This window comes from Arvicanthis niloticus, chromosome 18 (genome assembly GCF_011762505.2).
Source record: "Arvicanthis niloticus isolate mArvNil1 chromosome 18, mArvNil1.pat.X, whole genome shotgun sequence".
Lineage (NCBI taxonomy): Eukaryota > Metazoa > Chordata > Mammalia > Rodentia > Muridae > Arvicanthis > Arvicanthis niloticus.
The window spans coordinates 45,608,462-45,621,110 of NC_047675.1; the positions used below are offsets into that span (position 1 = coordinate 45,608,462).

At 51.2% G+C, this 12,649-nt stretch overlaps 1 protein-coding gene across 1 annotated transcript in view; it reads right to left on the minus strand.

Annotated features, from left to right (window-relative positions):
• Positions 1-4,989: 4,989 nt before the first annotated feature.
• The window catches only part of Cotl1 (coactosin like F-actin binding protein 1), a 33,037-nt gene continuing 25,377 nt past the window's right edge, over positions 4,990-12,649 (minus strand). The window contains exon 4 of the mRNA XM_034523008.2: positions 4,990-6,125. Coding sequence (XP_034378899.1) covers positions 6,015-6,125 — 111 coding nt within the window. The 3' untranslated portion in view covers positions 4,990-6,014. The remainder of the gene's footprint in view (positions 6,126-12,649) is intronic.

Consider the following 12,649-nt stretch of genomic DNA (forward strand, 5'->3'; position numbering starts at 1 on the left):
ACTTCAACGTCTACAGAGAGGTTGAAATGTTGGAAGTCCAGAGCCTAATTTCAATTTATCTTGGACTCTCTTTAGCCCCCCTAAACAGCTATTCCTTCCCTCTCTGTTGGAACTACCATCCTGTGACTGGCAGATAAAGTCTTTTAGAATGTGTTAATAAAGCCATATTCCCACTATCTAAACGGCTAAGTGTCTTGGCTAGCACCCAGGCCTCCCTTTGCTGTAGCCATTTTGCCTTTCGACGTCCTTTGCTCTCTTGCTGTGGAGTCTTCATAAAACTGATTCCGGGTTTGAATATGAAGTTTGGAGTAACCAAAACCTCTTCTCCCCAGCAATGGTCACTCCAGAATAAACATCTCTTATCCACCTTTGAGGTGAGAGTTGTATTTTCTCCTTGACAGGACTGAGTGGTTATCAGTGGTCCTTAGTGGTCACCAGGCTCTGAGTTGCTGGAGGCTGGAACAAGCACGGGTACTGAGAAGCATGCAGTTTGGCAGCCAAATGACCAGGCCAAAGGAGGCTGCTGGGGATGACAAGACGTGCAGGGCTCTGGAGGAGGCACTGGGCGTGGAGGCCATCAGGAGAGTCCTAGACGCCCCTGTGTACAGATCTGCCCTCTACGTCAACGGTTCTTAACCTTCATGATGTTGCTGCGACCTTTTAACACAGTTCCTCATGCTGTGGTGACCCCCAGCCATATAATTATTTCACTGCTACTTCATAACTGTAATTTTTGCTACTGTCATGAATCATGGTAAGCATCTGATGCCCAGCCCCAAGGAGTGGAGACTCACAGGTTGAGAACAACTTTTTAGATTTTGCAGACCAACAGAGCCAGCCTCATTGGGGGACAGCGGGGAGCTTCAGACTCAATTTGGAACAGTTTTTGTCTGTTTGTTTTTGTTTCTGAACAGTCCTGGGGTTCAAACTCTGTGCACACCAGGTAGCAGCTCTGTCACCGAACCACACCTTCAGCCCAGCCAGTCTCCCTGTTGTTCCCACTGCACCCCTGCAAGTTGCCCACAGCCCTACAAGTTGCCCACACCCCTGCAAGTTGCCCACATCCCTACAAGTTGCCCACATCCCTACAAGTTGCTCTCACCCCTGCAAGTTGTCTGCATTCCCTGTAAGTCACCCATTCTCCAGCTCTCTGCTGGCTTTTCCTCCGGGTGGACTTTAAACCAAGTCACCTGTTGAAGGCACCTGTAGATCCCGTAGGCTGCTGGGTGTCACATGGGATCATTTGTTTGGAAAAGCACAATTAGGGGCTGGGGAGATGGCTCAGCTCATTACTGTGCTGCCTGTATTTGCTGCCCCAGTCTGAGCTCAGATTCCCAGCACCTGCATAGTGTAAAAACTCCAGCACGGTACATGTCTGTCTAAATCCCACTGTCCAGGAGGCAGAGCGGGGAGACTTGTAGGATGCTCAGGACAGCACAAGGTTCGGTGAGAGAGCCTGTCACAGAGTCAGGAGGGGAGCCAGGGAGATAGCTCAGGGGCAAGGGTGCTTTTTGTACAAACCCGACGACCTGAGTGGTAGGCCTGGAATCATAGCCAAAGAAAAGAACAGACTCCTCAGCTCAGTTGTCCTCTGATCTCCATGTAAGCGCCATGGCATCTCCGTGTGCACGCCCATCACCCCCACGATCCACGAGTACACAATAAAACTAGATTTAATTTAACTTAAAATAATAAGGTGGCAATCAGCTGAGCAAGATGCTCAATGTTGTCCTTTGACCTGTACACACACATGAATACACTGCACACTCACCCCTTAGATACACACACACAGACACATACAACACAGACACACATACACACACACAGAAACATACATACACACACATGTATACACTGAATGCTCACTCCCTTAGACACACACAGAGACACACACAGACACACACATACACACACATGTATACACTGCACACTCACTCCCTTACACACACACAGACACACACAGAGACACACACAGACACACACAGACACATACATACACACACATGTATACACTGCACACTCACCTCCTTAGACACACACACAGACACACACACACACACACACACACACACACCTAGATCTTGTTACTCCTGTGCCTGACTGGCGCTGAGAATCTCCTGGGGTGCTCACCTTTGTGCCTGAGGATTTCTGGGAAGAGTCATTGTGTGCCTCCCCTGTGTGTGCCACCATGGCTTGGCACATCACCAAGAGTGACATCAGCCGTGGGAACTGCTGGGGATGAGCCAAGGAGCAAAGAAAGACATTAGCATCTGCTTGAGTGGGCTTGCCAGAGACTCTGGGGTGAACCGTTTATCCCCTTTCCCAGGGACCTCCTTCCTCTCTTGATCCCCAACTCCTGCTTGCAGGCAGCACCCCCAACCAGTCCTGACACAGAGCAGGAAGGGCTCCTCAGGCTCTGCAGGCCCAGTGCCCTCACCTCAGACCCTCCATGAAGTTTATTTACTTCTCTTGTCCCACCCAGAGCAGCCAGTGTCTGCCACCTGGAGCTGAGCACAGAAACCTCAGCTGCAGGGCTTCTTCACATTACCTCAGCTTCCTGTGGACCATTAAGATGTCAGGGGGCTAGACAGGCTTAGGCCCCTGATGAAGAGAGGTTGGCCTGGTGGTTAGATAAGTGAACAAGAGGCGGGGCTCTTCATGAGGTGGGGCTCAGGACAGAAGCACCCAGAAGACAACCAGGAAGTCCCTGGTTCTACCTGGCACAGCGCCGACCTGGTCTGAGACCTGGTGTCTGTGTCGCCTGATAGTCCAGCAGGACCAGACTGCCAACTGCTTCCCAAACTCCTCCTTGTGCAAGGACAGCCTGGGCATAGGACGCAGCCCCAACCTGGAGTGAGCAATGGGAAGGAAGGGTTAAACTGAAGTTTACCACAGCAGCAGAGTGTGTACTGTCTCTTGAGGCCCCAGGGGCTCCTTAGCTTGTGGCTGCCTCCTCTTCACTCTCTTCTCTTTCTTCTCTCTTGTCTGGGCCTCAAATCTCCCTCTGACACCACTATGTTCCTTAATCCAGCCTATCTTCAGTTACATCCCTAAAGATGCTTTTTCCAATGGAGGTCCACAGTCTGGGTTTGGAACATGTCTTATGGGAACTACTGTTCAGGCCCCTTCTTAGCCCACTTCACAGGGTCCAGAGAACATTCTAGAAGAATCATGGCCCAACTATGGGCCTAGGGAAGTAGTTCGGTTGGTAGAAAGCTAGGTGTGGTGGTGTGCCCTAGCACTCAAGAAGTCGAGGCAGGAGGATAAGGAATTTAAGGTCATCCTCAGCTATGTGTTGAATTCAAGGGCAGCCTGGGCTACCTAAGACTTTTGTTGAGTCCAGAGATTCTACTTAGCACCGCCTCTTCCTTAACTGGTCACCGGGCTAACCTCACCTCGCTCAGCCTCATTTTAATCTCTTCTGCGGTTCTCTAGGAATGGGGAACAGGAGATTAAATCAGACTAAATCCAGGACGTCTACCCTCAGGGAAGAGGCCTTTCCCCCAGTCTGGATGGCGCCATGGGACCTAGGCCCAGGGTGGAACTGCCCCCCCACCCCCCACCCCCATCTAGCCCCAGATAACCCCTGGAGTATAAGCAATGCCAGGAGGGCTGGGTGAAGTTGTGAAACAGATAAGTCCCCCAGAGACCAATCAACAGTAAAACAAATATATACACTACACACAGCCACAGGCTAGCTTCCTCCCCCAGCTCTCCTTCCTCTGCTCCCCTTTCTAACTCACCCTCCATAAGGCCTCAAGCAAGGGTGGGGTAGATGGGAGGTCAGGGAAGGCTTGCAAAGGTAACCAGGTCTCCACCTTTTTTTTGAAGGGGGGGCGCAGAAATGTCTCATGTAGCCCAGGCTAGCCTTGTGAACTCACTATGTAGCAAAGGATGACTCTGACCTTCTGATCCCCCCCCTCTGCCCCCACGTCTCCTCTCAAGTGCTGGGATTTCCATCATAAGCAGTTTGTGCTGCCCATTCTGCTGCGAGGGATTCAAAGCTCAGAGAGATTAACCTGCCTGAAGACATACAACTATAAACAGAAGAGCGAGCATGAGCCATGATTTGGCTTACCATGTAGGGGTCACCTCTGGCTCTGTGTTACCCAGCAGCAAGGCCGTGGCCTTGTGACAGGGGAGGGGGATCAGTCTCTGATTTTGTTTTTTATAAAACGAAGATAAGTATCTATTTCTGTGGTTAAGATTTTAAAAATCTAAGCCAGGAGTGGTGGCACATACCTGTAATCTCAATATACTCAGGAGGCTGTGGCTGGGGGATTGCCACAAATTAGAGGCCAGGGAGGCCCTATCTCACTAGAAACAAAACAAAAGGCTGTGCATTTCAGACCTGTGAGCCTAGCTACTTGGGAGGAGGCAGGAGGATGACAATGTCAAGGCCTCCCTGGGCCACAGAGTGAGTTCAGGGATAACTTGGATCCACCTGGGCTAGAGTTACAGGGAGTTGTGAGCTGCCCAGTGTGGTGCTGGAGAGTGAACGTGGATACCCTGCAAGTGTGTGGGCAGTGATTAGAAAGATAGGACAAGGTGGTACACGTCTGTAACTTCATCGTTTGAAAGACGCCCATATGAGAATTAGGAGTTCAGGGCCCTTCTCCTATGTCAAAAGTTTGAGGATAGCCTGAGCTACACGAGGCTCTTTTTTTTTTTTTTTTTTTTTAAAGAACTGCTTATTTATTTTATATATATGAGTACACTGTTGCTGTCTTCAAACACACCAGAAGAGGGCGTCGGATCCCATTATAGATGGTTGTGAGCCACCATGTGGTTGCTGGGAATTTAACTCAGGGCCTCTGGAAGAGCAGTCAGTGCTCTTAACCGCTGAGCCATCTCTCCAGCCCTCCAGGAAGGAGGCTTTTGAAGAAGGAAACTCCTGACCTCACATGCTCAGGGCCCAGAAGCTCATTCACTGAATGCAGATCAAACACACACACACACACACACACACACACGAAGCAGACGACCCAATTCATTTTTCTTGAAAAACCCATTTATTTCTGTAAACTGTTGGAATGCCAGAGAATGCTGGTCCTCACAGCCCAGACCGGTGCAGCATTCTTCCCCAAAGTAATAAGAGCGAGGAGGAAGGAAAAGAACCATCTTCGAGTGCTATCGAGGAGCCAAACCCGCCTCAGCTTTCTTTAAAAAGCAAACAAAGCCATCTTTGGAATTTGCAGACTAAGATTCCAACCGTAGCTGCCTTCCAGGTGCCCTGAGGCCTGTGCCAGCCTCCCTGTTTGCAGGGGACCTTTCCATCCTTGTCACCCTGGAGGCCCTGAGGTTGACCCTGAACTCCCACCACAGCCGGACTCGGACCTCTCATGCTTCAGAAGGGATTCGCCAAAAGGGTAGTTTAGACCGTGTGGCAGAGCCACTGCCAGGCAAGATTTAAGGCAAACTTGTCACTTCATACTCGGTCCACGCCAGACCTAAACCTACTATTGCCAAGCAGCCTCTACCAGACTTACAGCTTAGGCTACAGGGCAGGGGTGAGGCTACAGGGCAGGGGTGAGGCCTGGAGCCAAGTCTATGGGTTCTGAGGAGCATGCGTGAGCTCATGAAGACTGTAGCGTGTGCACAACTCCTGGTATGGTGGCCGGCATCAGGCTAGCAGAAAACAGCCAGGGCAAGCTGGGATGGCAACCAGGTCAGGCCTCGGCAACTCAAGCCCAGGGTAGCTTTAGACCAGGCAGGCCACAGTGAAGGCAGGGGTAATGCCAGGTCAAGGGCCAGTGACAGAGAGGCACCTGGGATCTGACTGTGTGTATGACCCTGGCACCAAAATGATTTTTCTTTAAAACAAAAGGGGGGCGGGTCTCAATGATGACCGGTGAGCCTGAGAGGGGCCACTGAGAGGAGGGGCAGAGGGAGGGGGTTGGACACACTGGTGGCGCTGGTGCCTCTCATGGCTTCTCCTCCCTGGTGGGCTGGTGAGGTGGCAGTCTCCTCCTTGGTGGAGCAGGCAGATGGCTCTGGGGGGCGTGGGGCTGCCGCTACTCTGACTGAGCATCGTAATTGGCCCCTCCAGCCTTCTTCAGCTCGCTCCTGATGAAATCTTCCTCAAGCTCCTTCCTGTCGCTGATCACAAACTCCTTTGCAAAATTCTGCAAGGACAAAGAAGAGCTCAGAGTCTCAGTGAGGGAGGAGGGGAGCAGGTCCAGGGTTGCCCAGGCAACACAGCAGGAAGCCCTGGCACCCCAGACACTCCTAGTGGATTGCAAGAAAAAGAAATGCCAGAAGCCCAGTTCGAAGGGTAGAGATGCCACAGCCCCCAGGCCACAGGCTGGACCCAAGCACAACCCCTGGACTGTCTTCCCTTGGCTGTGTTACCTTGGGCAAGTCCCTTTCCACTGTCAAATTCTTGATATGCAAAATCCTGCCAGGGAGGATGTAAATTAGCAAAGCAGGTAGGGAGCTGGCCAATGTTTAAGTCCAGGAGATGGGCAGAGGAGGAGCTAGACACGCTGGCACATACCTGCAATCCTAGCACATAGCAGGCTAAGGCGGGAGAACCGCCGTGATCCTAAGACCACCTTGAACTGCACAGTGAGACCCTATCTCGTAAGATTACAAGAGGGAGCACACAGAAGGAAGAAGGCTCTGGCTGGTGGCTACTCTTATCACACCTGTTACTGCTGTACCTAGGGTAGGAAGAAGCGGGCTCTCACATGCCGGCTCAGCCATTACTAGGCCAGAGTCCCTGGGGGCGGGGGTGGGGGTGGGGGGAGACACCCTGGCCTTCCCAACCACACATGTTGAGTTTTGGGCAGGTGTGCAGGGTATTAGCAGTGTTCATTCCACAAACATGGCCGGCTATAGTTGGGAAACACACCGTTACTGTAGTCGCTTCAAGGGCCTGGTCCACGTGAGAATGAGAAGCAGGAGGTATCAGGTAACACTGAACTGTGAGGATTACATCACTTTATATGTGGATTATGAGGCACAATAAACCAAGAAAATCTCAAGGGAAGACAAAGAAAGCTGTGGGAAGCACAAGTCCAAAGGTTGGGGAATTGTCCACGTAAAAGAGCTGGGGGTGGCGTGCACACTTGTAGAGTCAGCACTGGGGAGGTGGAGGCAGGAGGCGTGGGAGTTCACAGCCAGCCTCAGATAATACAAGTTCAAGGCCAACAAAGCCTGTATGGTAAGAGGTTCAAACACACCACACACACACACACACACACACACACACACACACACACACAGGCATGCGCCTCAACACTGCACATCGTACCCCGACACCCACACCAGTTCTGGGGGAGGGGTCCAGGCCCTAGTTTTGCTTAGGCAAGCACTCTACCACTGAGTATTCCCCAGGCCTATGATACCATAATCACACACACACACACACACACACACACACACACACACAGAGCTGTGGTATCGAGACCAAGCCACAGCATCAAAATGTGGAAAACTCCAACTATATGACCCTGGGACTGGATCCCGGAAGCTCTGCCTGAGAGACATGAAATCACCTGGGCACAGAAGCACATGCCCAGACTTCACAGCTGCGTGGTGATTCACCGGATTCACCAACAGCCAAGCACCCCAGAAAGCTAGCCAACAGATGAGATGAGAGGGTAAAAGGTACCCTCAAAGCATGAACTTCGCGCATGGTGACCCATTAATTAGTCATCAATAAAATTCTAATGCCCGCTGCAACATGGGTGAACAAACCCCTCACCATGAGCAAAAACAGGCAGGCATGAACAGCCACCCACTGTCTGGTTCCTCTGACAGGAAATGCCCAAAAAAGGCGAATCCACAGAGAAATCAGACCAGAGGTGACCAGGGGTGGGAGACAAAACAGGAAATGACACATGTCATCTAAAACCGATTGTGGCAAAACTACACAGCTAGCTCTTGGAGGTGACTGCAAACCAGGAAGGGTCAGAAGACCAGCTCTCTCTGCATGTGGGGCACAGCAGCTCTGCCCCAAACCCAGTGGCAATTTTTAAAAATCCAAGAGACACCAGGTGGTGGTTGGTGGCATGTGCCTTTACTCCTAGCTCTCAGGAGGCAAAGGCAGGTGGGTCTCTGTGATTCTAGGCCAGCCTGGTCTACAGAGCAAGTTCCAGGATAGCCAGGGCTACACAGAGAGACCTTGTCTTTAAAAAAACCAAAAAATAAATAAAAATCCTCAAAGACATTCAAGAGTATTTTTATTTTACAAACAAGACAGAATCTGAAGACTACAAAGCCTGCCCAAGGTCACAGACCTGGGGACCACTGCCTCAGGTTGGGAGTGTGCCTCAGGTTGGGAGTGTGGCTTAGCAGGCGGGAGGTCCCAGGTTCAAGCCCAGCACTGCTCCCACCCCCAACTACAATATGTAGATATAAAGAAAGGGGAACAAAAATTTCTTTGGAACTAGGGAGGAGTGGTTAAAATGGTTAATTTTACATTAAATGGATTGATTTCACATCAATTAAAAAAAAAAAAAAAAGGCAGAGTCACCATAGCACCAGAAAGATCAAGTTCTCAGCTTCCTCAGTACCATGAGCAAGGCCACCAAGACATGGCGGGATATGGAGCAGGGGTTAATATTTGCCAAGAGAGGCAGCCTCACACAATCTGACTGAATCCACCCTGATACATTAGCCTTTTACCAGGTTAAGATAAGGCCCTGGGGGAGAACAAGCGAGCTGACCTTTTGCAGCCCCAAAGGTAAAGACTCTTCCCAGCAGCCCCAAGGCCAGCAAGGCTAAGTTTATGCATGTGACCCAGACAATGGAAGGCAGTGGACCCTGGTCAGAAAAGAGAATAGAGAGCCCGACTTGTGTCTCAACTCCCAGCCCAGCGGCACAGGGGGAGGGGCGAGGGTGCCCCAGCAAGGAAGTCAATGGGGCAAGAAGCCTTAGAGGAAGTTCAAAGTCCCCTGCTTGCTGACAGCCATATAAGGCAATGTAAAGAACCTGAAGTCTGTGTCAGGAACAAGAGTTTAGGAAGACAAGATAAGGACTATGAAATCTAGAGGGAAGTGTTAAAGGGCTGGGTGCAGCTCCAGCAAAAACCACAAGAGCTGGGCCATTGTCACGCTACAACCAGGCAGTGTGGAAAGTAAGCCCAGAACGGCGGAGACTGCCCATGATTTTGTAGCCAGTGTGTGTTACATAGCAAAACTTTGTCTCAACCAAACAAACAGGGGTTGTGCATGTGGCTCAGCTGTCAGAGGGCATGCCCAGCATGCACAGAGCCCTGGGTTCAAGCCCCCACCACTTCCGTAAACCAGGTGGCGTGTTAGTGCAGGCCTGTAATCCCAGAGACGGGAGGATCAGAAATTCAAGACTGGGTGGGGAGATGGCTCAGAAGGTAAAGGCACTTGCCCAGAAGCCTGGTGATCTCAGATCCCCACGCCGTGAGAGGAGAGACCAGCTCCTGCACGTTGTCCTGACGCCGCATGCTACTGTGGTGTGCACAAATCCGCACACAAAGTTAATACGTGGGACTCAAAAAGGAGATCAGACCAGTGAAGGGAACACTGCAAGCACTGTAAATGGACAAAACCATCTACATTCAGCCATAAGATACAACACGCCCGTACACACATATCCATCGCCTCAAACTAAAAAAATAAAGGCAACCTCCAACCTTGAAGCACGTTTAAAACCAAATCGCCCTGAAGCGAATGCTTCCAAGTTTCCAAAGTTTATAGAACAGCCATGTGGGGTCAGCTACACTGAACATTCTCTCCTCTTCCGTGGCCACAGAAGACAACTCTGCCTGCAGATACGTTTTTATTGCTGTGCCTGCAGAGGCTGAGAGGACAGGTCCTTCAGGGGTTGTTACTGTGGGAGGGCAGTGTGAGGGTGCGGATCACATGGTCCAGCCCCTCCCCCACTGCCCAGGTCACGACGTTCCACTCCTGCCGTTCTGGGGAACTCCAGAGTTAATGGGCAGAATCAAGAGTCCCGCATCTCGGTTGATTGGTTTTTCCCTCTGAGTGACCAAGGCAGACAGCATTTCTGAAGCCACTGCAGCCCAAGACATACCCGTGGTACCGAGACAGATCCTGGATCTACACTAACGCTTCGGGCTGATGTCCCATCAACCATCAGCCAGACTTCGGCCTTGCCATGACCCTGGCTGGAGCTGATACATCTGGCTCTGTTCTCCTCACCCCACAAGAGACCAGGAGGTGGGACTGTACCCACAGTGTCCAGCTGAAGTCAGAGGTGTGTGTAGATGCTGGAGGAGGCACTTCCTCTCCATCTGCAGACTCGCATCTCCCCAGAAGCAGACTGGTACATGGCAAAGACTAGGAAATCACTCCTACCCCCCAGTTCACAGTGAGGACTCTGAGGCTTCATGTGGTTGGACCAATGGCAGTCACTCCCAGCCTTTAGCTAACACCCTTGTCCACTCACCAACCCCTACACCCTACCCCACGGCAGGAACCTTCTGGGTTTCCCCATGTGTCCAATAATCAATCCAGCCCTTCCTTATACATCCTTCTAAATGAGTTTACCCATTTCCATCCAAGCCCCTTTACGGCTCCGGTGACCTATGGATGGTTCTGGAGACAACACTGAGGGGTCCTCTTTCCTGCTATTCCTAGGGCAGTCCCTTCCCATCTGGGGAAGCAGAAGAGGCAGCACCTTTTGATGGCAACTCTGGCGGGCAAACAGGACACTGCACCAACAAAAAGGCTTGACACAAGTACTATACTCTTCCCATCTAGGGTGTGAATTCTATAAAATATCCCAAAATGCATGGCTTGGGTGGGCACTATGCTGGGTAGTTTTATGTCAACTTGACACAAGCTAGAATACGTCTGAGAGGAGAAAACCTCAACTGAGAAAATTAAGATCAGACTGTAGGGAAAGCCAGGGACGTTTTCTCAGTGTTTGATGGGGGAGGGCTCAACCCATCGGGTGTGATGCAAGCCCCTAGGTTCTATAAGAAAGAGGCTGAGCAAGCCACAGAGAACAAGCCAGTAAGCAGCCCCCTCCATGGCCTCTGTATCAGCCCCTGCTCCAGGTCCCTGCCCTGTTTGACTTCCTGTCCTGACTTCCTTCAGTGATGAACAATGATGTGGAATCCTAAGCCGAATGAACCCGTTCCTCCTCAACTTGATTTTCGGTCATGGTGATCTATCACAGTGATGGAAACCCTAAGGCAGGTGCCGACCTCAAGACTTATGTGAAATGTCCCCTTGTCCTCTGCCTCCGCTCCTACTGAGCAGTCAGCTTCAGATCTAAGGGAGCCACTAGAGAGTCCCCAGTGCCACAGGGGAGTCACCTTCCAGGTATGTAAGTAAAAAGGGCAGAAACCAAGCAACATCAGCAGGCAGATAAAGTCTGATCCACGAGTAACACCAAGATCAGAAAGAGCAAGGAGCTGTTCACCTGGGTGCTGGCCACTGAGAGGCCACCTGTGCCAACAGGCCACCTCCCACCACGCTTACCCTTAGATGATAGTGCGTGCATGTGTATACACACACACATATACATACACATATACACACATGCACACACACATACACACACATGCACACACACATACACACACATATAAACACACATACACACATACAGACACACATACACAAACAGACACACACACATGCACATACACATACACACACATATACACACAGACACACATATACATACAGACACACATACACACATACACATACATACACACATACACACACACACACACACACACACACACACATGCATACGTCTAACAGCCACAAGGAGAGGCAGGGAGCAGGACCCAGGCCAGACCTTAGGGAGAACTGTTTTGATGGCACATATAGGGCCTTACATAAAGAGAGACAGGTGACATCATGGCCACTCTGAAATGCCGCCAACTCACAGTCCCTGGCACTCAGCTTGGCCATTAGTGTGTCACAGTGCATGGTAGCTGCTGGTGGCTGGAAGAACACAATCTATTCTGAAAGCAGCATGGCCACACGGGAGAGTCTCCCGTCCGAGCTCTGCAGCTGGCCCACTCAGGGACAGCATCCGGCAGGGATGCGAGGGTGGTGGCTTTGGTGGCAGCTTCACCCACCTGTAACTGTCCTGTGGCAAGACAGAGGATGGAACCCATGGAACAAGGTCCAGTGAGCCCCGCCGACTACCTCTGTTGACAGAGGACCAGATGGGGAAGTGGGTGAGTTCAGGTCTCATGGCAAAGAGCCCCGTGTTAGGCCTGCCCTTCCTCCTTGCCCCTCCACCCCCAACACTCAAGGCTAACCAAGCTACCTGTAGAGTCCAAAGCACAAACTGCCAGTCTGGGTCCTGTCACCTGCACCTTTCCGGGTTTTCTCCAGGACCCTGGCGTCCCCCTGAAGGTTTCCAGACAGGGACTTTCCATGTTTTGCCTACTGGGACTGTTCAAAGGAAGAGGCTCCTTCAGCCTTGTCCAAGTCTGGCATCTTCAGGTTTCCATCCAAACAGCCTGTAAAGGTGGCTGTGGGTGGGTTTTGTTTCCACAGCCTTTCTCGGATACAAAGTGGACACCAGGCTGCTCTCCTTGAACAAGCTATCCCAGTGAAGAACAGGGTAGAAGTAGGTCTGTCTCACACACACACGCACACGCACACATGACCCTGTTTGCAGGATTAGATTAAGATATGCATAAATATTCTCCTATTCTTGATTTTAAATTGTTTCT